General features: G+C 42.4%; 1 protein-coding gene across 8 annotated transcripts in view; it reads left to right on the top strand.

Annotated features, from left to right (window-relative positions):
• Positions 1–27,863, top strand: part of CUNH1orf226 (chromosome unknown C1orf226 homolog) — a 331,114-nt gene that overhangs the window by 207,809 nt on the left and 95,442 nt on the right. For 4 of the 8 annotated variants that reach the window (XM_087191162.1, XM_021244678.2, XM_004865159.3 and 1 more), the window contains 2 exons: positions 12,098–12,190; positions 21,528–21,586. In XM_087191162.1, the coding sequence (XP_087047288.1) occupies positions 12,098–12,190; positions 21,528–21,586 (152 nt within the window). Of the gene's footprint in view, positions 1–12,097; positions 12,191–21,512; positions 21,587–27,863 lie in introns of all 8 variants that reach the window. The other 4 variants (XM_087191161.1, XM_021244677.2, XM_004865158.3 and 1 more) reach the window with 1 other exon arrangement.

Below are 27,863 nucleotides of genomic sequence, written 5' to 3'. Positions count from 1 at the left end.
ACGAAGAAGACCTAAAAATTCTAAACAACCCAATATCAATCAATGAAATTGAAAACATAATTAAAAACTTACCAACTAAGAAAAGCCCGGGCCCTGATGGCCTCACTGCTGAATTCTACAAGATATTTAGAGAGGAACTACTGCCACTACTGTTTAAACTCTTTAATGAAATTGAAAGGGAAGAAATACTCCTGAATTCATCCCTGGAAACAAGCATCACCTTGTTCCTCAAAGCAGAGAAAGACCCAACTTAAAAATAGAACTCTAGGCCAATCTCACTAATGAACATAGATGCAAAAATCCTTAATAAGATACTGGCAAATAGAATGCAGAAGATCATCAAGAAGATCATACACCCTGAGCAAGTGAGATTCATCTCAGGGATGCAGGGATGGTTCAACATATACAAATCAATCAATGTAATACACTATATCAATAGAGCCAAGGACAAAAACCATATGATTATCTCCATAGACGCAGAAAAAGCATTGGACAAAATCCAAAATGCATTTATAATAAAAACCCTACAAAAGTTGGAATAGATGGTCTCTACCTCAATCTGATAAAAGCCATCTATGAAAAACCAACAGCCAGTATCATATTAAATCATCAAAAACTGAAATCCTTCACACTAAAATCAGGATCAAGACAAGGATGTCCACTATCACCACTCCTGTTCAATATAGTCTTGGAAACATTAGCCACGGCAATTAGACAAGAGAAAGAAATGAAAGGAATAAAGACAGGAAATGAAGAAGTCAAATTGTCATTATTTGCAGATGACAGGGTACTCTATATAGAAGACCCCAAGAACTCCACCAAAAGTCTTCTAGACTTAATAACCAAATTCAGTCAAGTAGCTGGATACAAGGTCAACAGAAAATTTTTTGTGTAACTTAATATTGACATTCTAACAATTGGCAGGAATCATAGGATGCTAGCACTGAAGAAAACCTTAGAGTTTAAACATATTCAGTGCATTCTGGGATTATTTATTTTAGCTCTAGAGCCTCACTACTCAGTGTGGTCCATGGCCCAGTAGTGTCAGCAACATCTGAGACCTTCCTAGAAATGAAGAGTCCTTGGCTCTCCCCAGAACTGTAGAATCTGTAATTTAACAAGGTTCCCCAGAGAGTCCTATGGTCCTTAAGGTTTGAGAATCATGTAAGTGGAAGATTTGGAGACTGGATATCAGTTTCTTTGTAAGAAACTATTTTTCAAACCAAGCTACAAATAGTCATTTAGAAGCTGAATGATCGCTGGACAGAGACAACCCCATGATTTCTAATAGCCCTCCCAATTCTGACTTTATTGTTGTCCTCCTCCATAAGGTGTTTCCCAAGAGTCATCTCCTTCATCATACCTCGCATTACATGATGAACATTCATTGAGTCCTTCACTTCTGCCTACTGTGGTTTCTGAATTCCCCTGCACCTCCTTGCCTTAAATCGGTAGCTCTTTTGGCCCTAAGACATGAATGTTAACATAGATTTTCCAGAACCATTCTCTCATCTCTTTCTAAGATCAAGGGGAAAGATACAGTGGCTCAGGGACTTGGGATGAGCTAGGAAAAGAAGTCCTACTTGAATGACTGAGTGACCAGTATAAATTCTGTCTTAACTCCTGTTTCCTAATTCTCTGGTACACTATGTAATACATCCTTTGTATTTACTTGCACTGTCATCATTGAAAGCATTGCTACTTTTTCCAGGCATAGAATTTAGAGACAATTTCCTTATGGTTATTTCATCTAGGTATTTTTTTTTTATTCATATAACTCAATGTTTGGTACGTGTTCTTTTTCTTTCCTAGATTTTTTTGTTTCTAGTGTCTTTTCTTTCTGAATCCTTAGTGGTGACACCATGATTATGTTCAATATCTACATATTTTTTACTCTTTGACAAACCTTAAACATGTAACTCCTTCCTATTTTTTGTGCAAAACTCTAGTAATTTCTTTTAAATTTCATATCCCTCATACATCTATCTGCCTGCTTTCTCCCTCTCAGCCTTGCTGCTTGCTTCTGGAATCTATCTGGCTTCTCTAAACTCCTTCAGTCCTTCCTCCTTCCTCCCTCAAGTATGCCTGCCCTTCTCAATCATCTTGCTAAGGGCTCTGAAAGTTTGTAGTATGCCAGGAGGATTATTAGGTGTAACCTAACCCAATACCCTCATCTCATAGAGGGAAGAATGATACTTAGAAGATTGGGGAGCTTGCTCAAGGTTGCAGAGCTAAGAGTGCAAATGCTTCTTATGAAATAGCATTAGTGGTCAATGGGGCTTCTTCAGAGGCCTTCATAAGGCTTTGTATGAAGTGTTTCATTGAATTTCCCAAGGTGAGGGATGTGTGTGGTTAATACTGAGAGGTGCAGGAAGGCTATAAAACATGATTGATTGCCATCTTTTATAGAGAGAGGTAAATTGAGCCCTAGATGGAAGAGTCATCATTTGTCTCATAACCATTTTTGATCTGAGGAATAAAACCCTAAATCCTTGATTCATGACTCTACTTATGGCTAGAAAACTTTTATTCCTTCTACGTGTGTGTGTGTGTGTGTGTGTGTGTATAGATGTGAATCATACTATGTGAATAGCATTGTGCCTTTCCTCTCTCTGGAAGACAAGTTTCATGTCTCTTGTCCTCCTGCTTGCAGGATGTACCATCTTAACCATTGAAAGACAGTCTGGGCTCAGCATTAGAAGAAAAGGATAGAATTGGCTAGAGTTGGGTTTGTTTTGTAATATGTTTAGCTTGTCATCCATCTCTCTGCTTCTACTGAAAGAAAAGGCTCTAATGCAGTTGACCCTCCCTATCCACAGCTGCTGCCACCACAGAGTCAACCAACCATAGGTCGAAAATCTTCAGTAAATAAATACATCTGGACTGAACATGTATAGACTTCTTCTGGTCATTATTCCCTAAACAATGAAGTGTAACAACTATTTTCATAGCATTTAAATTGTATGAGATATTATAGGTCATCCAAAAATAATTTAAAATATAAGGGAGGCTATGTATAGGTTATATAAGGGGGTTGAGGTTTGTAGTTTTGGTGACTGTGGAAGGGGGAGCATGGACCCCATGCCCCTAGATTCGGAGGGGACAGTACTTGTTTTTAAAGTGCTGTGAGAGACGGTAGAGGCAAAGGCAAGCTGAAAGCGGTGGATTATTATTAATAGTGGTGCTCATCTTGCTTCATAAATCACCCCCTTTGGGCCCTTAATGGTGTGGGCTGTTGTTCAGCTCCCCGTGACCTGTCAACATGCTCCCAGTCAGAAGAAGCGATGATGGCTATATTCCAGAGCCCATCTCTTCTCCTCAGGGGGCAGCCGCCACCCAGGGGTTCCCCTGAGTACACAGCCCAGCATTGCCTGCGCTAGAGGCTGCCGCTGCCTTCCATCTGAGGGCCTATTTACTTGGCCCTTTTCCATCATACCGGTCTCTTGACACTGTGACAATGCCTCCCACCTACAAAACATCTGTGTTTGGATGAGCCTCTCCCCACCTTCTCAGGGTTCCATGCAGCGATGAACTTGGCTGCTTCCTGCTGCTTACACAGCCCATTTACCATGTTTTGGGGGACCTTATTGGTATGTTATGCCCTTCCCAGGATAGGGTAGGAAGCAACAGTGGAAATGAAGGCAGGCAGTGCAATTAGTGTGGGAAAGAATTTGAGAGGGGGTGAGGCGATTGAGAATTTCTGTTGAGAAGCGTGGAAATGGTCCTGATTCTATGAAGTTAATTTCTTCCTCATCTTCTTGCTTCCTGTTATAAGATGGGGGTCTGAGACATGTGAAAGAGCTCATTAAACATGTATTGAGTGAATGGCGGGGAGAAGGACTAATCTTATTTTGTGGAGCCAGGATTCCGGGCTGGTGAAAAAGATAGATGTTGGGCAACAGAAAGCACAGAGCTGAGCATCAGGAGCTGGGTTCAGGGTTGGGGTTTCTGTTGATGGACCTGGGGGAGCCTTTCACTGTCCTTGGGCACTGGCTTCTGCATCTGTGTGATGAAAAGCTTGGTCAACATTTGTGATCCCAAATGTTTCAAACAGAAGGATCTCTCTGAAATGTTTTGCATGAAATATTTCAGACATACACAGTGAATGAAGACCAGCTACCTACCACCCAGCGGAATTCCCTCCCAGTGCAATCATGGTGATTTTAGCAGTCCTGGATTTAGGAAGTGGATGATAGCAAATAGTACAAATGCTTTTGTGGGAATTAGTATTTTAGTTGTTACAATAATAGCTACTCTTAAAAGATAGCACATAAACTCAGTGTAGTGGTGCATACCTGTAACCCCAGCTCCCATGAAGGCTGAGGCAGGAAGGTCATGAGATCGAGGCCAGTCTGGGCAACATAGAGAGACTGCATCCATTTTGTAGGAATGTGGATGAATCTTGAGACCGTGGTACTAAATGAAATAAGCCAGTCACGAAAGGTTAAACATCACATGGTTTCTCTGAGAGACTGAAATATAAATAATTTAGAGAGCTATGTTAAGAAAGAGAGAGATAGACTCTGTAGCGATGGGAAGGGAAGGGAAGGGAAAAGAAAGGGGATGACGGAGGATGGCAAGAGTAAAAATGATCAAGATATGATATGTAGATGTATCAAACCACGGGTCATATACTTACACAAGTAAAACATTTTTAAAAGAAAATAAAAGATACTACACATATGATCAAGATATATTCAGTCTAAGACAGTTCCTGATGCAAATGAAAATATGTACTGTGTCCATCAACAGATGAGTGGATAAAGGAACTGTGGTAATTATACACAATGGAATACTACTCTGCCACGAAGAATGATAAACTTGCATCATGTGTAGAAAATGATGTACCTGAGATCATAACGTTAAGTGAAATAGAGCAGACACACAAGCTTAAATATCACATGGTTTCTCTTATATGAGAGACCCAAAGTATAAATAAAGAGCAAAATAAAAGATAATAGGACATGGGGAGATAGATCTTTCTCAAATGAGGAGCTGGAGAGATGGGGGGATGGGAAGGGAGAGGAGGAAAAGGAGATGGAAAATGGAAGTTAAATGTGTGCAACTGTACCAATTGTGCACAAGGAATGTAGACACTGCGTACTACAAACACCCACTAATACAAAAATTTAAAAAGAAGTACAAGAATTATGTAATGATTTTTGTAGTACACCTCCATGCCCTAGAGTAGTGTTTCTGAATAGTGTGGTCTTTATTGACATTTGCATTTTAAGAAAAAGGCAACTTTTGCCTTACTCCAGATCGAGTGGATGAATGTTTCCGAGGGTTAGGTCTAGGAGTCTACCTTTTTTAAAAAAATCAGATATTTCAAATGGGATTAGAACTTAAGTTTTAGATCTCCTTGGTCTGCAGACTTGAGATACATTACAATTGTATAGCACACAAGGTCTATGAATATTCCTTTAAAAATTAGCTTCTCTGTAGAGTTCTTGTCTAGCATATGTAAGGCCTTGGTTTGATAACCCTGTACCAAAAAGAAAAAAAACAGCTTCCTTTTAAGTTCCTTTTAAGTTATTTTTTTGCTTGGTGATTTTACTTATGTCCAATTTTCAGTAATCTGTCCGTTGCTGACCTCCTGGGGCGGAGGTTAGTAAATGTAAAATAAATTTCTCTATCCAACCTTTTCCAAAATCCTTGTAGATATTCTAGAATTTTGGATTCAGCAGTAACTTTGATCTTGGTCTTGCAAGCGTTTCTGAGGCTCCTCATACAAGTCCCCAAACTGCACCTGAGTGTTAGGACTGCAGTGGCTGTGGGGCTCCTGTCCCCCAGGTTCTGTTTCCATAGAGACAGGAAAGATTGGGAAGCTGGGAAGCCCAGTATGGAAGTTGATCAGTCTGAACATTCCTCTCCTCATTCTTACTCTACCAATAATGGCAGCTCTGCATCGATTCATTTAAAGAAGTGTGTATCAAGCAATGTGCTATGGGGTATGGACCAATTAAAAAGGATCTAGTCTGAAATTTTGGAACCCAACCATTAGTGGCATGTCAGTTAATTAACCTCTAAAAGTCTTACTCTGCCCTTTCTTGGGCTTCATGAACAACCATTATCAGCTGTGTTCGTTAAGGTATTTGATCTTTGTTTAGCACCTTCCTCTGTCTTCTGTTATCTTCTTGGGTACACATAAAGGTGAGGCATATTTCTTGTTCTCAGAGGGAAATAAGTAAGCATCCAGTCGACAGGAAGTGATGATAGAGGCCTGCAGTGGCTGTCAGAGCCCAGGGATGGAGCAGTGAGGATGCGGGAAGGGGCATTGACTCGGAAGGCCTCACTGTGCAGAAGCCTTGCAAATACTTCAGTAATAGCCAGGTGCTCCCCAGTGAATGGTGTGGGGAGGCCACTCTTGGCATCAGATTAGCAAATACAGTGACTTGGGACTGTGGGAAAGTGTGGCATGTTTCACTGACAGCGGGCAGGAGGACTTGGAGTAGTATTCATTTGCAAGTCCGGTTAAAGTGGATTTGCTGAAAGCAGAACTCTGTTACAGTGTTTTCAAGTTTTGTATCTTTTTTTATTGCCCTAAAGAATGCATAACGTAAAACCTAGCATTTTGTCTTCCTTACTTTTCTCATTGCTGAGACAGAATACCTGACACCCAAGGTTAAATGAGGAAAGATTTATTTTGGCTCGCAGTTTGTAGAGGTTTCAGTCCATAGTCGGCTGGCTCCAAGGCAGGTGGGATGGCAGAGAGGCCTTGCAGAGGAGAAACAGTCCACAGCAAGTGAGGGCACATTAGCCCTCTTTCTGTCCCTTGTGTTTTATGCAGGCTGCTGCCCCAGGGCAGGGGTCGCACTCACACCCTTGATCCAGCCAGAACTATGCCAAACCCATCAGTGGACTGATTTAGTAATCACACACCCTTGATCCCAGCACCCCACACTCTACATCCAGCCACCTCTGAAAAGCCCCTCCCTATGACAGCATGACGTTTTGGAGGGGGGCATCTAGATACAGGCCATAGCACATTTTAACCATCTTTAGTTTGTTAATTAATTAATAGAATTAATTAAGGTTGAAGTCCTAGGAATTGAACCTAGGGCCTTAACACTGAGGAGCTGTATCCCCAGTCCACCTTTTATATTTTTTTAAATTTTGAGACAAGGTTTTGCTAAGTCTCTATGTTGCCTAGGGTGGGCTCAAATTTTCAGTCCTCCTGCCTCTGCCTACCAAAGTGCTGGGATTACAGGTGTCCACAACCCTGCCTAGCTCATCTTAACCGTTTTCAAATGTATAGTTGTGTGGCATTAAATATAGCCACATTGTTGTGTAACAATCACCACCATCCATCTCTAGAATCTTTTAAAAACCTATACTCTGTGCCCATTAAACTCCGTACCCCTCTATTCCTGGAAGTCACCAAAATCATACTTCTCTGTGATTTTGATAACATTAGGTACCTCGTGAAAGTGGAATCATAACATATTTGTCTTTTATGACTGGCTTATTTAATTTAGTATAACATCTTCAGACTTTATCCATGTTGTACCGTGTGTCAAAATTTCCTTTTTTGGGGCTGCTTAATATTCCAATGCTATGTATAGGAATACATACCTGCATTGTGTGTCTATTCATCTGTTGACATTTGGGTTGCATCTACCTTTTGGCTATTGTGAGTAATGCTGTAATGATCCTGGCTGTACTCTGACTTTTTATCTTTTTATATAATTTATTAAACTTTCACCAAGTGCTAAAGGACTTCTTGCAAACCCTTTCTGAGATAGTTCCTTTGGTTGAGGTGCTCATGGTTTTGTTCACACTCATGAAACCAAGGCTACAGGCAGAGTACGATTAAGATGCCCAGTGGCATTGTCAGAATTCACTTTTAAGTTTTCAGTGATCGTTTGCAGGATGCAAAGCCACGGGCTTTTCTATGAGCAGAGCTGAACAGAAGCCAAGGACTTGCAGAGCAACGGCATCACTGTCTGCCTTTGCAGATGGACTCCTCTCCTTTTGGCCAAGTTGTGTCTGAGCCCCGGGATCATGGAAAGGCTGTGGCTCACATCTGTGAACTGTAGAGACAGTGGGAAGGAACTGCTGTAGTTAAGAACAAGGGGATCTGAAGCAGGCGAGAAAGGGCACCACTCATCCAATTATTTGTAGCCAAGGTGACTGAGGTACCAAGGTACCTGAGAAAAAGGGTACTTTGGTTAAACTCAGCTATAGTTAAATATCCAGGGGTTCTTCCAGAAGCCACGTGTTATGAAAATATGCTGTTAAGTGTGTGGAACATCTGATACCCTTGTCCCAGGCTCTAAGGAAATAATTCTGTTACTTCTGTTTCTGCAGTGGGGCCTCAAGCCCAGGGCTGGCCTGGCTCCTTCCTAAGCTACCCATCTCTGCTGTTTCTCCCAGGCTGTGCTGCAGACCTCCTGCATCCTCTCCTTGGGTACCCAGTGACTGGGACTGAGCTGTAGGGTGGCCAGGGGGTTCTGGGAATCAGGAGATGCTCAGGATCTGGAAGCAGCTCTCCCACTTCTAGCCAGTGTCTTGCTTACGTTGAGTGTTGAGTGTTTACTCCTGGCTGCTATTGGAGCCTCTCCTCAGCCGTCTTCCCTCCCTGAACCTCCCTGATTGGCACAGCACCGAGAGTTCCAGGGCCACTATTTTAATACAGGGCCCAAGGCTCTAGTTATGAACCCCAAACACTTATCCTTGGTCTTTCCTGTCTGTGCTTGGCATCCCAGGAGTTGTACCTTTTTGTTCTCTCCAAGGTCAGGTCCTGTAGGGCTGAATCTGTCTTTGTTGGTGGAGCTCTGAGCAGCAAAGCAAATGCACTAGAACATCCTCGCCATGGCAGGTGGAGGGCCAGGTGTGTCGGCACAAACTCGGGCTTGTGGAAGGAAGGTTGGCACGCGCAATAGAGGGTGGCACTGGCAGTCTTGTTTGTTCTTTAGCCTCTGGCAAAGGCTGAGCAGATTGGATTCCTGTCCCAAGGAACACAGCTGCTTCCTCCGGAGCCAGCTTGCCCAGTCAGCACTGCACCTCAGAGCAGCACACTGTGGGCAGGAGGACACGACCCTGAGACCCCTTCTCTCCTCTGTTCTGCTAGTTACTCCATTACTGCTCCCCTTCTCCCCGCACCATGAGCAGGATAGCACAGTTGTCTAAGTGAAGTGAAAAAGCCATGTAAACAAATGGCTTAATGATAAATATTTAAGCATTTTTAGACACTTGATTCTCTTTCATGTCCGAAGTTTTCAGGAGAAGTGCAATTAAACTCTAATTGTGCCGTTGAAAAGGATTTGGGACATCAGGAGGCAGGTGGAGTAGATTCGGAGCGTGACCCACCTGAGAGCCCTTGTCAGCAGCACTCAGGGAGGCCTGGCAGCTGTGCTGGGACCCAGCGGCCTGCTTCCTGCCTCGCTTGCCCTTCTTCATTTTGAAAGACTCCAGAGCATTCCACCAGCTGTTGTGGGGAGCACCTGTGTTGTCACTGTCGCTGAGATTCTGGGAGAAAATCGGGTCATACTTTTCTGTGTACTCACTGTTACCCATTGATCCTGTAGGAGCCATCTGGGAATATACGCATGGTGATCAAGTTAGAGGCTGCTTTCCAGCTTCAAAGAGAACGTGTAGTTGCATTTTGAGTTTCTAAGATGAAGATTTTAAAAGATGCGGCCAAGCTTGTCAAAACACTAACTGTAGAAACAGCTAAGCTTCCAAGTACACAAGCAAGAAGCTGGCTGGGCACTTCTTGCCAGGCTTGGTTGGGGGATCTTGATTACAAGAAGGTCCCATAGAGAGTGAAACCGCCAGGGAGGTGGCCCAAACGAGAGGTATGGCCCCCCACAAGATTCTTCTGGAAAAACAAGGCATTTAAGGGTCTGGTTTAGCAGGCAATTTATTTTCTAAAACGGGTTGGGAAGAATGATGTAGCACGTTGGAGAGAGCTAGATACTTACTATTTTTGCTTTGATTTTATTGCTAAAAGGGGAAGAAGGAAGTGTGTGGAGCATGTGAGGGTGACATACTGGGACCGAAGATGAGGAAATGGCTGAGAAGTGACCTGTCTGGGCAGATTTGGTCCTCCTCTGGGTGTTTCCAGATATTTATGTTCTTTAAGTTCCACCAGAGTTCATCAGAATGCCTCCTTCTGCAGGAGCAGCCTGATTTAGCAACTTGTGTAAAAGGAGGTACAACTGAAGGCTGTGTTTATGAAAACCCAAGTGGGTGTGGTCTGGAAAGGTGGCTGTTCACCTCTGGAAGTAGGCACAAGGCCAAAGTCAGCTGATCCACAGAGTGCTGTGCTGCTTCCCCACCCAGAGGTTGCTTCAGTTCACCCAGCACTGCAGCTGAGCACAAGGCTGCAGTCAGGGTGACACACTGCCGGGTTGTCCCCAAGTAGATGCTTATCAGACCGACTCCAGCCTTCAGTGCTCACAGCCACTGGCCTCAAGGGAATGCTAAGTGGCCAAGGCCCTGTCTGAAGCCAAACTGCATCACAGAAAACTCTCCTCCACATCCTGCTAGAGGCCTCTCTCTTTCTCTCTCCTCTGTGGTCCCTGTTGGCTTTGGGTGCCAGGCTGATGCTGACTTTTTCTTTGCTCTCTGTCTCTGTGTTTACTCCTCTGTTCTGCCCTTCCTCCAGGCTTCCTTGGCAAAAGGGAGAGCTATGTACAGGGTAGAGTGACTGAGATGGAGAAGTGACCACGAGACTGGGAGTGATGTGGGTTATAAGCATCTGGAAACTCAAATCAGCTGTGATCTGGAGCCTTCCCTGACAGTATAAAGTTATTTTACCCCATTAGCAGGTTGTGTCCTGTCTATAAGTAGCAGCCAGCCATCAGGCTTCAACACCAACTGTGTACAGCAGAATAAGAGCAGCACTGAGATTTCAGGATTTCAGTAGAGGGTTAGACTGCAGACAGTAGGAAACTTCAGATGAGATTGTCAAAGACATGGCCAAAGGAGAAAGGGTCTGGATTTCTGATGATATTTTCAAAGTAGCCTATGTTTTCATCTTGTTAGGATGAATTGCATTCATTCCCATCAACATACCAACTAGAAATAATTAAGTTTCAGAAGCACAGGCAAGGAGCTAGGTGCTTATTACCAAGCTTGAGTACTGGCATAGTTCAAAAAGGCCTTACATATAAAAGGTCCCAGAGAAGAGGGGCTGTGGGTTGTTCCTGGGTCCTGGGTTACTTATTTTTTAGTCTACAGCTCAGATGTTTGATTAGAGAGTTTTCCTGGTAAATTTTCTAGGTGTTGATACTAAGATGGGGACTAGGAAGAAATGGTTTTAATAAACTGGAGAAGTCCTCAGAATGAAGTTCACTGAGGAAAATGGATAATTAGATCACCAGTTATGAATAGCTGTATGAGCATAAGAGAGACTACAAATATGCAAGTATAACCTAAAGATTTGAGGTTGGAGATGAGGCAGATGTTCTTCAGCAGGGCAGAACTGTGGTTGGAGCAGCCCTATCTCAGACTACAAATGTGAGCTCACAATAGAGGGGCTGTGAGACAGTGCCTCCTTCATGATTATCATTGGTCAGATCTTTTCTAGATTACCCTTCAGCCCCCAAATATTCAGGCTGATAGAACTATGGATAGAGTTGGAGACTGACCCAAAGACAAAGGAATTTGGGACCTGAACTTGTGGAGAATAACTTAGAATTCAGAATTACTTTTTCATATCTTCACTGGGGATGGATGGAGTTCCAGCCAAGTTTGGTTAGATACAAGGAGACAGTTGAGAATGGTAGAATGAGTTACTGATATATGTTGATGAGATTTCCAAAGTAGGCTATGTTTTAAGTGCATTAGGATAGACAGATTGGCTCCATCTCATTAGGGTGTTTTAGGTGTATTTCTCAGTTCTAGTTGATGTTTGGGTGGTGGAATTGATGATCAACCAGGGTCCCTCTTGTAACCTAGAGATTGCCTGAGCCCCTGGCTGCAGACATCCACGTCATCCCTTCACATCTCTGAGGTGCTCTCTGTGCCCATAACTACACCAGCTCCCTAGGCCTGTGTGGGGACCATCTTTGGCAGGTTGTGGGCTAGCTGGGGCCCTGCAGATGTGCTGACCTAATCCATTTCTGCCTCTTTGTTCTCTTCTCTGCAGTATGAGTTTAAAGCCAAAAACATCAAAAAGAAGAAAGTGAGCATTATGGTTTCAGTGGATGGAGTGAAAGTGATTCTGAAGAAGAAGAAAAAGGTAAGTACTCTGAATGGGAAATTGTGTGAAGAGGGAAGTGGGGAAGGTAGGCATGGGGTGACTTTTCCTTCTGGAACATTCTCTGGACTGAATGCTCCCTTACCTGGTGAGATCATCTGTTTTGATCAGCAGCAGTGTTGACAGGTGCAGCTGGAGCAGATGGTGAGGCAGGGGTACGTGGTCTGGTTAGACAGTTGCTCAGTCCTGACATCCTACATCTCCCATCATCCTCATGTTCAGGGCCTCTGCTTCATTTTGATACCTTTACCTTTGAGTCTTGACCATGGGAAATACTTCCAATGTAAGTGATATATGTCAAGCACCTCAATCTGAAATCCAGAATATTCCAAAATCTGTAACTGTTGGGGTATCATGTTGGCTCTCAAAACATTTCAGGTTTTGGAGAATCTCAGGTAGATGTAGTGATCCTCAAGTGGTCTACACAAATATTCCAAAATCTAGTAAAACTCTGAAATTTGAAACTGCCTGGTCCCAACCATTTTGAAATTGGTAACAGGTTTCAGTGTGGGAACAGACAGGGGAAGCTCCTCAGAGCTGTCCCTTTCTGTCGCTGGAACAACCCTCAGCCCCATCTGAGGTGCCTTCCACCCACATCGTGCATCCTTGTGTCCTCCTGTTACAGTGGCTGCCACCAGGAATATCTTTCCTGCCTCCTCTCCCCGCTCTCAGATGTGCACACAGTGTGTGGCCATGGGACAGTCCTGAGACTATTGCCATGAGCTACACAGTCAATGAGGCAAGCTGGAGCCTGTTAAGTATCTGGGCTTCAAATTATGAATAACAACAGTGTTAACTTGAGCAAGAGATATCCTCAGAGAACAAAAGGGCAGATGCAACCCGAGCTTGTGATCCAGGGAGATTGGCTTTTGTCCCTTATGTCAGATTGCTTTACTCAGCCCTTCATGTGAGGAAAGCTAGGGGCTCAGCAGCCTCAGGGAGGAACTGATAACGTAATTGCCATTTGTGGGTATTTTCTGCATGACACAGTCCTTTCATGCCCATTGACATGAATCCTTCCATCAGTCTTTGTGGACATTTTTCTTGGCCAACAATTTCCCTACTGACCTGTCTTCCTTACCAGGGGCTGAGCTGCTAGCCTTTCAGGCCATGGGACTCAGACTCACCAGTTTTGAAGTTTTGAACCTTAGGATGCTAACTCACATTGAAAGAGCTCAAAAGGTTTCCTAATTCACTCTGAGCCATAGAACAGTCTCTTAGGCCAGATACTCTCATTAGCCTGACAAGCACATTTCTTTCCCGTTATAAGCAAATGGCATGAGAATGCAGATGATTAGTGTTCTGGATGGGCAAGGGGGGCAGGTTGGCTGGTTACATGACAGGAATGCTCCCTGAACTCAGGCTCCCTGATGACAGACAGCCCCATGGTGTTCACGGTGGCCTTGTAGGACAGATGTCCAGGGCCTGATTGGCGCAGCCTACCTGGATTTCCCTCTGATACTCTCTCAATTCTATACCTCCAAGGGGAACACCCCCGGGACTGCTGTCCCATCTCGGAGCACATACACAGCTGACTGATGTGATCTCAGTTTACTTTCAGGTAGGTAACTAAGGCCTGCTGTCCTGGGAGCTATTCCATCTCTTTCAAGTAACCTAGTATTCCTCTGATGTCATCCACTATGGAATGACTTTATGGATTTGCCCTAGGGGACAATCTTTTTGCCCATCTCTGTCTCTCTCAGGCATACCATACATGGTGGTATCCCTGTTCTGAGTGAGTGTGAGAAATAGGTCAGATGACTTAGGCAGAGGTATGCTGAAGCGACACCTGGAGCAGAACCCCCCCCCCCCCAGTGCATGCACCCTAAGGTGAAGTGGCATCTCCCAGGAGGGGACCAGGTACTTTGTGACTCACTCTGAAATTCTATGCTGGGGGATCTCCAGTGTTCACCCTGCTGCTGGGCCAGGACAGAGGTTACCCAGCAGGTCTTTGCTGGGCCAGGTTGGGAAAGAGGAACCTCCTGTTTTGCTTCCTCCACCCACGTTTGGTGTCCATGTCAGAGCTGTGGCTGTGATTTGGATAATGCCTTTAATCACAGTGTGCATTTTCTACCGCCTCTGCCAGATGAATGCACATTAGTAGCAATCAGCCTTTTTGTCATTATGTTCCCATGTGACAGTCCTCTGGTATCTGAGTGTGTTCCTACCACACTCACACATGCTTTCTCTCTTTCTCTGTGTACAGAGTTGGGGTTGAGAGTAGGCAAGCCGTAGTGTAATTGCACAATTTCCCCCAAGGCACCGGAACAGGCAGCAAATGTCACTAATGAAATCATGATTAGGTTAAGTGCTGACACTCTTGCCAGCTTGCCATGGGTGTAGCAACAGCCTTGGCTTGCAGTCAGCCTTAAGGCTGTGGTACCGTAGACCACCTGACATTCCCTACTGATCAGTCGGTGGCTGGCAGGACCGGTTAGTGGAAATGTGAACTAGTCCTCAGAGAGCACACTGGTTCTCTCTGGATCAGTGTGACGTGCTGAAAGGGCCCCCTGGCTGAGATGAGAAGACCCACTCCAGCCTGTAGGCCCTGAGCGAGTTTTTTTGCCTCCCTGAGCTTCACCTATAAATGAAGGTTTGGATTGGGTGATCATTTTAACTTCCAGTTCACATTACTTTAAACCAGCTCTAGAACTATGCTTTTTTTTTTTGGTACCAGGGATCGAACTTGGGTCCTTGCGCTTGCGAGGCAGGCAGCGGAGCCACTGAGCTAAATCCCTGGCCCTAGAACTATGCTTTTTAATGCATGTGTATAAATCTAAGGTACTTTATGTAGTCAGGTCTTTGGGAGCCTACTGGGCTATAGAGAAAGAGACTCCAGAGGCTGAGCTGGTTGCAGTTTTGTTCTCTTCCAACCTTCTAGGCCAGGAGGGGCCCCTCTGAGGTCACACTTCCTAAAGCTGCCACCTGACTTCTCTCTCTCTTCATGCTATCTATCAGTGTTCCATGGCGGTGTGCTTCCTGGCTGAGGACAGAAGTGTGTTTGCAGGGAGCCCTTGCCTCTGGCAAACTTTTTGAGGGCAGGGGCCATCTATGTAAGCCTTTTTTTGTAAGTGCTTCACGGGCACATCTGGTACATGTAGAATGTCTTCAGGGATTGTGACTATTGGTGGCTGGATGAATGAGCTTTATTTGTATGTGATCATGTCATTAAACACTATTTAGCATTTAGCAGTACTGTATTTGTTACTTTGGATGATCACACACTCCTCCCTTTTTTTTCTCTTTTCAACCTGTCGGTTTAACAAATAATCAGAGCCTTTCCCACACACATAAAGGCTTTAACAGAAATTGCTAATTTAGATACAAGTAGTAGGGCTTCTTCAGGTGATTCTGATCTTCAGGTGCATACTACTAATGCTGGCAGTAGCCAAATATATTATAGTCATCTCATTGGGATGTAAAAACCATCTCTTTTGGTTATATTAACAAGTGTCTAAAAATGTTCTCTTCTTGAACTGATGCCAGCAGATAATGAATCACAAATTCCTTCCGAATCTTAGGTTGAATTTGTAGTGAGAACCAGTTACTAAGATAATTAGCTCTGCTTTGATCTCTCTCAATCAGAGCATTTTCTTCAACTCCTAAATAGGCCTAAGTAGTCATCTTTTCTTTGTATATAGTAATGATCATTATAATTCTGGAATCACACTATAGCACCATTTGCTAGGGTGTGGAATCTTGAGTAAGAAAGATTAGCCTTGAGCTTCATTCAGGGGATTTTTCCACTAAAGGGCCTAATAAACAAGTAACTTTGTTGTGATCCTCTAAGATAGTTGTGCCAAACCTATGGCAGGGTGCTGCAGCGGCTGTTTGTATCACTGAGAGCTCTAAAACATTAGCCATCACTGCCTCATAATGACATTTTAGAAAGACTGTGTCCTAGGAAGTGTATAGGAGATATATATGAGTATTAGATATGGACCCTTTCCACCAAAATTAATTATTTTTAATGGCACCTTATATGCATGCAGGACTATTACAGCTCTTAGAAAATTGCATTAGAGTTTTTTCTTCGTTTTTGTTCTGTTTTGGTACCGGAGATTGAACCCAGAGCCTCATGCATGCTAATAAGCACATGCTGTATCACTGAACTGTGTCCTCAGCCTAGCACTAGCATTATTTATCTCTTTCGCCCATAGGTTGTGCATTTTAGGGAACCAGGAGTATGTCCTCTCTGAAACTATCTGTTGAGAAGATGGAAGGAGAGAGGGAACAAACTGATGGAAGTAATTACACTAAGGAGAAGAGTTATAATAGCTGGCATTGATATTGAGCACCTACTTTTTTCTAGCTTTGTTTGATGCACTATCTACTTACTAAATCCTTACACATCCCACAAAGTAGATATAATTCTTAGGCTTATTTTGTGAAAGAAGATTGAACAACTTGCCCAAAATCTCAAGTACCATCAGTAGTGAAGTCAAGGCAAATTAGGGTTCAAACCAGGTCTATTTGCTCAAATTCCAGTCAGGTTCTGTCAGTTATGTTGCTCTGTGTGTGTGTGTGTGTGTGTGTGTGTGTGTGTGTGTGTGTGTACACACATTAATCTCTTGACTCCTTAAGATAAATGCTATACTATAGGAAATGTCTCATTAATAAATCCAGGGTCTGTATTTTCTAACCTACACTCTATCACAGGAGACTATTCTGTCACCCAAGCAGTACTGTTAGTTATATGGAAGCACAGAACTCAAATCTAACTGAGCAAGCAAAAGAAACACTCAGAATTATAGAGCCAGAATTTAGGAAAAGGAATTTAAGAAATGACCTGGTCTGATCCCTGAATTAATTGGATATGGGAACAGAAGATGAGAGGGGTACCATGCCTCTGCCTGGGTTTCCTAGGCAGTTATTGATAACGCCAAAGTGAATCTGCACCCTAAACTTAGTTTAGTCTTCTTTCCTCTATGCTGTGCTTCCTCGGCTTCTTTTTTTTTTTTTTTTTTTTTTGAGTCCTTCGGCTTTCGAGGCAGGCGGTGGAATCACTGAGCTAATCCCCGGCCCTACTCACCTTCTTTATTTCCTGCTAGTTTTAAAGTGAATGTATTTGGAGTCATGTGTATTGCATGCAGAATTCTTAGCACTTCAATTTTGAAGTGAACTTTATTATATCCTTAGGTTATACCGGAAGGTAGGAGATAGCTTTATTCTCAGTATAATCCTCTTCTACATAGAAGCATGGAGAACTTGTCAAGCTGAGTTTATATAACCTTTGCAAGGTTTTCTTCTTTTTATTTTAAAAAGAAATCACCATTGCTGTCAGGTGTGTGGATAATGCTGCATGCCTAATGGCCAAATTTGCAGACTTTGGAACATACTTATTTATAATGATTTGCATTGGGGTAATAAATAAATGTCAGTACAGATTCCTCCTCTATTTTTGGTTTCCTAGGGAAGGGCTTCAAAAAGCTGTATCCATTTCTGGCTTCTGAAAGGAGGCAGGACCACTGTGGTCATCATTCCTGACTGTCTTCTGGAGTTGGTGCTGTTCCGGTCAGCCCTACCTGAGCCAGTTCCCACATAACATTCTCTGCCAGCAGATTTGAGAGTTACAGAATGTCTGTGAATTTCCACGGAGAACTTGACATCTCCCTCAGTGGATGAAGGACAGAGAAGGTCCTATAATAGGGATGGTGAACCTTTTAGAGCTTTCAATGATAACAAAGAGCTGGCTTCAGCACACATGCCATAGGTCCACCACCACTGTCCTGCAACAAGGATGTGCTTACTCCATTCAGAGGGCTTACAAAAGTGCACACAGCAAGCAACCTCCCTTTATCCCCTTCCTCTGTTGAAAGCAAAATTATTCTAGGCAGTGGGCAGTGGGAGAGTCAGATTTCATTGCTTGGAGTACCAAAGGGCCATGGGATCTGGATGTAGAAGAGATGGGTTTTACTTACCACTGGACTAGGTGGATTTGGAGGGAAATAAGTTACCCTTGAGCCAGTGTTAACCTTTAAAGTGGAGATCAATTTTAATAATGTTAAGCTCCTTTCTTAAAGAGAGTAATAGACTTTTTTCCCATATCAACTAGGAAACTTCTGAGAATCAAAAATGAAATGGGTAAAGATTACTTTCCTTTGTCACTTTCTATGTTAGTCAGAGAAGCAGGTGCCAGGACAGTGTTAAAGGCCTGGGAGAGAAAATAGGGAGGCACCGGAGAATGGCAGGGACAATTGTCAGATTTCTGGCAGATTATAGGTCCTCACCAGGACCTACTATGTTCCTGTATCTCAAGAGGTAGGTCCAGGCAAATGTAGTTTTAAACAGTTATCTACATATCTCACACACACACACACACACACACACACACACACACACACACACACACCAGGCCTTTGCTTCTGAGAAGATGGAGTAGCTCTAATTTTCCCTATCTCTCCTAATAATACAACTGAAACCCCTGGACAGTATATGTCAGAAACATCAAAATATTCTGAAAGTTGGAGAGAAGAGAGCCTGGCTAGGAACCTTGAAATGCAAGGAACTGCGTAGCTGTGAGTTCCCTGAGTTTCCTTGTCACCTTACATATCCTAGACTCAGAGCCAGCTTCCTTAAGACACAAAGCCCTCCCTCTCTGTGGCCAAACAAGGAGGAAAAGGGCAGCATAAAAAGGGCGAAAATTTTTAGACAATCACCACTCTTCCAGCCAAACAACATAGAAAATCCTGCCTTCCAGCACTCAGGCCAGTGTGGTTGAGTGGGAAGCCAGACTCCCACCACTTCGGGCTGTCATGAGGGGCCCACTGCCCCACTGAGTGGCATCAGAGGAGGCTGAGAAGAGCCCTAGGGCTTTCATCCCTGCCAGTTAGTGATAAGTGTCTCCCTCCCTGCCTCATCCCTGTTCCCCTGTGGAGAACCCAGTAGTAATGGTTTTGGGTGATAATGTAGTAATGCATATGTTAGTGAAAGACTCTCGGAGAGCAAGGACAAGGCACTCCTGTCCCACTGGGCCACTGGAAGTCAGAGCAAGCCCAGTGGGAGCTAGAACTGCCATGCACACCCAGCAGTCACGAGGAGCCCCTTCCCCTTTAGATGTCAAGAGAGGCCAAATGAGAAGTTGGACATAACTCTCCCCTGGCAGTGACAAGTAGCCTCCTCCTCCTTCCCCTGTTTGAGCAGTGTCACAGGATGGTCATTGAAACAGAAAGTTTGACAAATGTCTAGAGTATTATAATACTCAAAAGGCCTGAGTTTCAACTGAAAGCAACTCACCATACCAGGAATGGGGAAAACCTCAACTTGAGAGAAAAAAGATAACCAATAGATAGATGCCAACCCCAGGATCACAAAGATGTTAGAATTGCCTGACAACTTTAAGGGAGCAATCATAAACACACTTCCATGAGCAATCTTTAAATGAATGAAAAAGTAGAAAATCTCAGCAAAGAAATAGAAGAAATGAAGAACCAAATAGAAATATTAGAGCTGGAGAATGTAGTAGCTGAAATAAACCCAACAGATAGCCTCAATAGCACAGAGTAGGTGCTTTTTAAACACTGTTACGTGAACTGGATTAAAAGTGCAGGTAGAGTATGTTGTCATGACAATGGAGGTGGCTTAATGTGGTATTTATGTTACAAAGAATTTGACCCCAAGTGAAATCATATGTTAAACATTATATCTTGGTGTTTAAACAGTTCCTATGGTGAAAAATTGTGTTGTGTTTAAAATAGACATCCAAGTATTTAAACTTTAGCCTGAAAAATTTTAATTCATCAGTTGGAAACCAGTTTCTAATGAATCATTTAGCAAGGTCATGAGCAGCTAAAGAATGCTATAAACCAATCTTTTCTGGGCTAAGAGTACTATCGTGGGTGCCACATAGGACAGAGTGTATCTTTGTACCATGCTGGCCAGACTGTACCTGATCAGAGATACAGTTCAGAGTGTCAGGTTTTGAAGGGAGCATTGGCAAGTGTACTGTGTACAAAAAAGTCAGCTATGTTAGCAAGAAGTTCTGAAAGCACTGTCTGTATGCCAAAGCCCAGGAAGGTAGAATAGGATTCTCTGCCCTTGCAACCAAGGGTCAGGCCTGAAGGCATGTGGTGGGCTGCTAGCTTAACCACAGGTGCTTTCCCTAACCCTCAAATGCATCCCTGAAACCTTGGGTGCTGCTCATCATGCACTGCACTTTGAATTTTCTCACCCCCATTGCCATCCGCATTCCTACCTGCCTTTAGGAGTGGGTCCTTTTGTGTTCACGATAAGCTGGGATCACAGCCAGAATGAATATCCTCTCACAAGTACCTTTGCAAATGCACTAGTTAACTTACACAGTACAATTTTTAAAAAGGGTAAATATTTAAATTTTTAAAAATATATTACAGTCTAAAAACATGTTGCCATTAATCCCCCTCAAAATACTACCACCCCACCCCACCCCACCCCCACTTTAAACACACTTATCCAATTGTTGTTGCCACTTTCTGAAGCAGTTCTGGAAGTCCTCTTTCATGAGTGTCTTTAGTTAGATTGTTGTGGCTGCCTTAGTGTCCCGAGTTGATTTAAAACACTTAACGTTTTATGGTCATTTTAACTTTAAGGAAAAGCCAGAAGCTGCATGGTGCCAGATCTGGTAAATAAGGTGCATGAACACACAGTGTAATGTTTTTATTTGACAGAAATTGCTGTAAAAATTTGACTGATCATAAAATATGGTGAATGTTTAAATTTATTATGATATAATACACATTGCCATTAATCATCTCAGAATAGACAAGATACATCCCTTTAATTTGAACACATTTATCCCATCATTATTGGCATAAAGAGTCTTCACTGTGTTTTTTAAGCATTCACCATTATCTTTCAATCAACTCCTGTATTTGGCTGTATGGAGCTTTTTTGTCCCTTTAAGGAAGAGAGGATGGGATTACATTTCATTTGCATCTAACAGCATCCCAAACATATTACGAGTCTTGTAGTTGATCTCTTCTCCTTTCTAGTCATCTCTTCCCACTGCTCTGAAGTGATGTGTGATCTTTGCTTTCTTGTGATTTCTCTAAGATACTTGATTTAGCATCTCCCTGTGGTCCCCTGAGGCCTCTTTGGCTCCTGCTTACCCTCTGTGCCCTGGAGAGACACTCCTAAAGTGCTTAAAGGAAACAGACCAGACCAGACACATGACATTTTCCACTTGTCCTTTTGGAGCAATCAGCTCTGGGTCTCTTAGAGGGAAAAATCAGGCCAGGAGCAAAATGGATGTGTTTGCATAAGCATTAGTAGCTCAATGGTGCCCTGGTTCTATAGCTGAGGACAAGCCTAACTTATTCATTTATAGCTTCTTTTATTGCAGAAAAAGGAGTGGACATGGGATGAGAGCAAGATGCTGGTGATGCAAGACCCCATCTACAGGTAAGAGTCCAGCCCAGTGCTCAGGAAGACGCTTAGCCCCAGAGATCGCCTGCTGTCTTCTACAGCCATCATCCAGCCGGTGGGTCCAGTCGGACTTAAATGAACCTCTCCTTTTCCCTTTTGAGACCTATTATTTCTGTAGGTCTAAGTACAAGGAGTAAGTCTGCCTTATTGCTAATGTGGAGAGGAATAGTTTTTCTGGTTATGTTGAATTGGACTACTTCTTGGTGCTTAATCCAAATCTCTTGGTTGTAATTGGAGACCTTTTCAATTTGTGCTACTTTTATCCTAACTGAAATTGCAAAATTGCATATATGTTGATCATGAGAAAATGAGATAATTGTGTTATTCCCTGTCCCTATGTTTGGTTTCCCAAAGCGGTTATCTCTTCCACCTTTCTGCCCTGTCAGAAACTGAGCAGAGAGAAAGGGTTTGTGATCACTTGGGAAAATAGAAAGTCACAAATGTAGTCTGGGTTAAGGTCTGAAAGTTTGTGTTCCTCCAAAATCCATATTTTTAAATCTTAACCCTCAATGTGATAGTATTAGGAGGTGGGGCCTTTGGGGGCCGACCAGGGAATCAGGGCAGAGCCCTCGTGGTTAGAGTTGGGGCCATTATACAAGAAGCCCCAGGGAGCTAGCTTGCCCCTTCCACCATGTGAAGATGCATCTGGAACACACCATCTATGAACCAGAAAGTGGGCCTTCATGAGATACTGAATCTGCTGGCATCTGGCTCTTAGACTTCCCAACTTCTAGAACTGTGAGAAATAAATTTCTGTGTTTCTGATCTGTCAAGTTTATGGTATTATATTGTAGCAGATTGAACCCACACATACCTAGAAATGTCTTTCACAGTGAGACTGGTGTGATTCCTATAGAGCAGTGAAGGTGAACCTTTTAGCACTTTCAGTGATAACAAACAGCCCACTATGGTATGCTTGCCATAGGTTCACCACCACTGCTATAGAGATTAGTTGGCTGCCATCCGTGTGTATTCTTCTGGGCATAGCGGCAACATGCAGAAAGCTAGGGCTTTCTTAGAAGCACTGCAGGAGCTTGAATCATGGCCATCATTCTTTCTGAACTAGATCTCTGCAGGCTAAGTTCCATCTCACCCCTACCTCCTTCCTGTTTTCTTCTCTGGGAGAATGGCCATTCTTTGCTCTTTTTTTTGTTCTGGCGATCGAACTTGGGACCTTGCGCTTATGAGGCAAGCGGTGGAACCACTGAGCTAAATCCCCAGCCCCATTCTTTGCTTTTGTCTCCTCCTAAATTCATTATTGCCATACCTTTGTTGACAAAGGGGATAAAGGTTGGAACTTGAAGTTGGCAACATGGTGGCCCTACCTTCTGGTGAAAGAGGATATGCTTATGAAATGGAATATTCATTTGTTCAAACAAATATGCAAGCATAAAATACTCATGAGGTACTATGCTGGGCAGTCTAGTAGATTACTAGAGTTGGACCCTTGTCCTCAGAGTCTTAGGCCTGAAGGAAAATGGACATTGAAGAAATCATGGTAGTGTATCTAAAAAACTAAATTTCTTCTATGTTCCTGTTATAGGTTTTGGTATTTATTTAAAGAGTTGTTTTGGTGTGTTACTGTTACTTTCTATTTATTGATGTATTAAATATTCACTCGCTGCAAGACTGTGAAGCTCTTGAAGGGAACGACTGTGTCCCACTTACTTTTGTGTTTTTAGTGCCAAGCCCAGGCCCTGCCCATGTGAGGTACTTAATAAATGTGCAGTGGGTAAATGGATAAATACTTTGAATTAATATCTAAAATTAGCATAAGTAGTATGGTGATTCACAAGAGGGAACAATTACTTTCTACTTGAGTGATGAGAAAAGTCATTGAGAAACAGTTGCATCAGAACTTGACTTGAATGTAAATGGACAAACTTCTTGCATTTGCATTTTGTGAAAAGAAAGAGTTTTAGGTTTGTGTGTTGTTGTTTTTATATTTTTACATTGATACCATGTACATTTAAACATGACTTTTTTGCAGATACTAGTTGTGAGTTTAACTTTATCTTTTCTTGGTTGAAAGAAAGGACATTCCCCAAGGTTTTTATATACCTCAAACAAGCAGCTGATTTATTTTTAACAGCTTTATTGAGGTACACCTGGCATACAAAAATCAAACATCTTTAAAATAAAAAATTTAATAAGTTTTGATACACATATGCACTTGTGAAACCATCATCTCAGCAAGGTGATGAATACTTCTGTTACCTTAAAAAATTTCCTTGTGCCTTGGGTTTCTTCTTTCCCATACTTCCCCACTCCATTCCTCAATAAACCCACATCCTATTACTGAATTTTGAGCCCTTTATAAATTCTAGATGTAAGTCCTTTATCAGATTTATGACTTATAAGTATTTTCTCCAAGTCTGCCTTGTCTTTTTAATATTGTTTTTGAGAGAGTCAAAGTTTTAAATTTTGATGAAGTCCAATTTATCATTTTTAAAAATTTCATGGGTTGTTCTTTTGGTTACCTAACAAAGTCATGAAGATTTTCTGTTTTCTTCTACAAATGTAATAGTTTGAGTTTTATGTTTAGGTGTATAATCCAATATGACTTTTTTTTTTTTTCTGCTGATACTGAGGATTGAACCCAGGGACTTTTACTGAGCTACAGTTTCAGACTTTTTATTATTTTTTATTTTGAGACTGGGTCTCACTAAATCATTAATTTTCCCAGGCTGAGCTTGAACTTGTGATTTCTGGATCTGTATTCTATTCCATTCATTTAATCATCTTAATAATTAGCTTAGTAGTAAATTCTGAAATCAGGTAGTAATAGTCCTCCAACCTTTTCTTCATTATCAAAGATTTCTTTCAGTTAGTATTAATGTTATATGTCCTTTCCAATCTCTCTACTTTAAAAAAAGAAATACTTTTTTTTGTTTTTAGTACCAGGGATTGAACCTAGGGCTATTGCACTGAGCTGTGTCCTCTGGCCCTTTTTTATTTTCCAGACAGGGTTTTGCTAAGTTGCCCAGTCTAGGCTCACACTTGTAATCCTCCTGCCTCAGCCTCCCAGAGTGCTAGGATTACAGGTGTGCTCCACTATGCCCAGCAGGAATACATATTATTAATGAAAGAAATAACTAAAGAAATTTTAAAATGAATTTTTCATTGGCTCTAAAACTTAACACAGTAGGCTTTCTGGTTGTAGATGTCTCATGGATGTCTTCCTAATCTGCCAGAATTTAACAAGCTGTGTTCATGAAGAAAGAAGTGAACTTAAACCAGTGTATTTTCAGTCCTTAAGTATTTTTTTCAGGTATTAAACTGTAGTGTTTTAGCCATTATTTATGTGGACTTGTGCATTTATGTATGTGGTTAGGCAAAAATAACTTTTTTTCTAAACTGCGTGTGTTCCATTTTATCATCAATAAGAACATTTATCATCATGGTAATATGGTAACATAAACAAAGGAGCTTTTCATGGGTGTGGTTATTTTTCTGCTCTTGAGGAACCACTCCAGTTGGATTCAGCAGTACTTCTGAGAGACACAGAATTGCTAATGGCTTTTATGAATCATTGGATTTCTGAATCCAGTTTTCACTTAGCCCTCTGTGGTGAGAATGCATTCTTCCTATTTGAGAGAAATGCCTTTATCCACATCAGTAATGAAGATATTTGTTTTTATTAAGTCAAATTTAAATTTAAATCTTCTGCATTCCACACTTAAAATAACAGAATGATGTTAACCCCTTTAAGCAGTGACTTTCCAATTGCCCCTTCCCCAGATCTGATAGCTTCTGAAATCTGGTAACTTCTAAAATCATGGCATTTTAAGAAGTTCAAAGCACTATGGTGAGTATCTAGACTAGTTTCCCCTCCATTACAGGATGCTACTCCTTTTCTGAAATTATCTATTACAGTGTTCTTCATTAAGTGAAAGCAAATTTCTATACTAGTTTATCCATTTATCCTAGCTTTTATCTCTGGGCCACAAATATATAGATCTTGTTTCTCTTTTCTTTTAGTTAACCTAATGTCCTGAAGCCATTTTTCATTATAGTTTCTAAATTATTAAATTTCAGGACACACAGTGGCTGAAAGCTGTTTTAAGAAGGGAGAAATAGATGCATAAAGAGCTAATATATGTTGTTCTGTGTTGTGCTAGATGCTGGGGAAACAGTGGTCTGTCAGTCTGGGTCTAATTGGGAGACAGAAAGCACATAATGATTTAAACAGAAGTCTATTTGGGTTTTTTTTTTTCAGCACTGGGGATTGAACCAGGCCCTTGTGCATGCTAAGCAAGCACTCCACCACTGAGCCATATGCCTAGCCTTTTTTATTCTTTAATTTTGAGACAGAATCTCACTAAGTTGTCCAGGCAGACCTCAAACTTGTAATCTTCCTGCCTCAGCCTCTTAAGCAGCTGGAATTACAGGCATGTATCACCATGGCTAGTGAGAAGTTTTTTTTTTTTTTTAAAATAAGGCATTATATTAATCTATAATAACAGAATACCTATGGGATGTAAAGAGAAGAATACGTAGGTAGGACAAATATAGATGAAGAACCCTTACCCCATATGCCCTTCAGACATCATTGGTTATAGCCATTGGATGGCAGATAAATTCACTGAGTTGCCTAGACCAGAGGTGATCCCAGTTGCTAGGGAAGCAGGAAGCAGCCCTCCTGGGCCCAGGTACAGTTGATCTGCAGCTTACAGGTGGTGTACAGATAGAACCAGCATGTGGCTCTGAGTGAGAAGCATGGGCTATGCAATATCTCCATCAAGAAAGTCATGGAGATGAACTTGTAGGGAGGGGGTAGGCCAGTGAGAAAGTTGTGGCTCTGTGGGTGGGAGGCCAGGAACATCAGTGTCCTGTTTGGGAAGGGTTGTCAGGGGGTGATCGCCAGGCTAGGCAATGTCATGGGGTCCCTGGGGACTGTGTTCTGCACACATGGCTGGAACAGGATACCCCTAGATGTCCTCCTGCTCGTGCTCCCCACCTCCTGTGCAGCAGCGGGACCAAGAGAAGCTCTTTCTTCCTGCAGTGTCCCACCACTGTACAGAGAAATCTTAACACCATGCTCTCCATACAGGAGACATGCTTGAAGGAACCCTCGGAGCATGTATTGAAGAGCATATTGGAGCTGGGAAGAAGAACACTGGTATAAGTAGTTATTAGAATACAGTCCTACCCTTAAAGCATGTTGTTAGGTGGAACTTAGCATGTTACCTCACTCAGCCCTAATGGGAGCCCTGAGAGGTAGGATCTTTTGTTATCATTTCTAAAGTGAAGAGATTGAGCTTCAGCAATATTAGGTAATTTTCCCATCATCACACAGCTCGCACATGGTTGAAAATTGTCTGGTTGTTGGGTTTTTGCCCTTTCAATTTTGCTACTCTGCTCAATGCTGTCCACCTTCCAAGATAAACCCATTCATTCATGTTTGTGCACATTTAGTTTTTATTACAAAAAGTGATATATCAAAAAGCAGAGTGGGGCCGGGGATTTAGCTCAGTGGTTCCACCACCTGCCTTGAAAGCTCAAGGTCCCGAGTTTGATCCCTGGTACCAAAAAAAAAAAAAGTAGAGTGGGGCCAGTGATTTAGCTCAGTGGTACTGCACCTGCCTTGCAAGTGCAAGGTCCTGTGTTTGATCCCCTGTACTGGTTAAAAAGGAGGAGGGGGGGGGCGAGGAGGAAGAAGAAGAGGAAGAAGAAAAGAAGAAGAAGAAAAGCAGAGCAAACAAACTACATTTTAAGATGAATGGGAATTTGATAGATGGATTCTGGGATAATTGGGGACTTCTTGGGAAAACGTGGTACTCTTGGCTTGAAAGGAGCAATCCAGGAAAAATTCGGAGGAAAAAAAGAGTATTCTCAGATTCAGAAAGCACATCAAATCACAAGGAAAGTAAGTCAAAGGGAATTGCTTCTTAAACTGTAGGCTTATAGTAATGAAACTACAGAATGTTAAGGACAAAGTTTTTAAGCGATCTGGAGGAGAATAGTCTATTGGCTACAAAGAAATATAATTTTTAACAGCAAAATTGGAAAATGGAAGACAGTGAAAAACCTATATTGTCAAGTACCTATCAAGTGATGAAGCTTAGAAATAACTCTTTAAATTCCTTTTTATTATGAAAAGTCAAATAGAAGAAATCCTAGGCAACATTTGAAGAGAGACTTGGAATAAATGAAAAGATTCCCCAGCCTTATAGGAGGATTAGTAGTTCCCAGTCAGGGAACATAAGACAGAGGAAAGGAAGATGCCAGGGGGTGGGGAGGGGTGTGGTTC

Source organism: Heterocephalus glaber, unplaced genomic scaffold, assembly GCF_053883595.1.
Source record: "Heterocephalus glaber isolate CG9 unplaced genomic scaffold, H.glaber_assembly_v1.0 deba00001561, whole genome shotgun sequence".
Taxonomy (NCBI): Eukaryota; Metazoa; Chordata; class Mammalia; order Rodentia; family Bathyergidae; genus Heterocephalus; species Heterocephalus glaber.
This window is presented reverse-complemented; position numbering and strand designations above follow the sequence as displayed.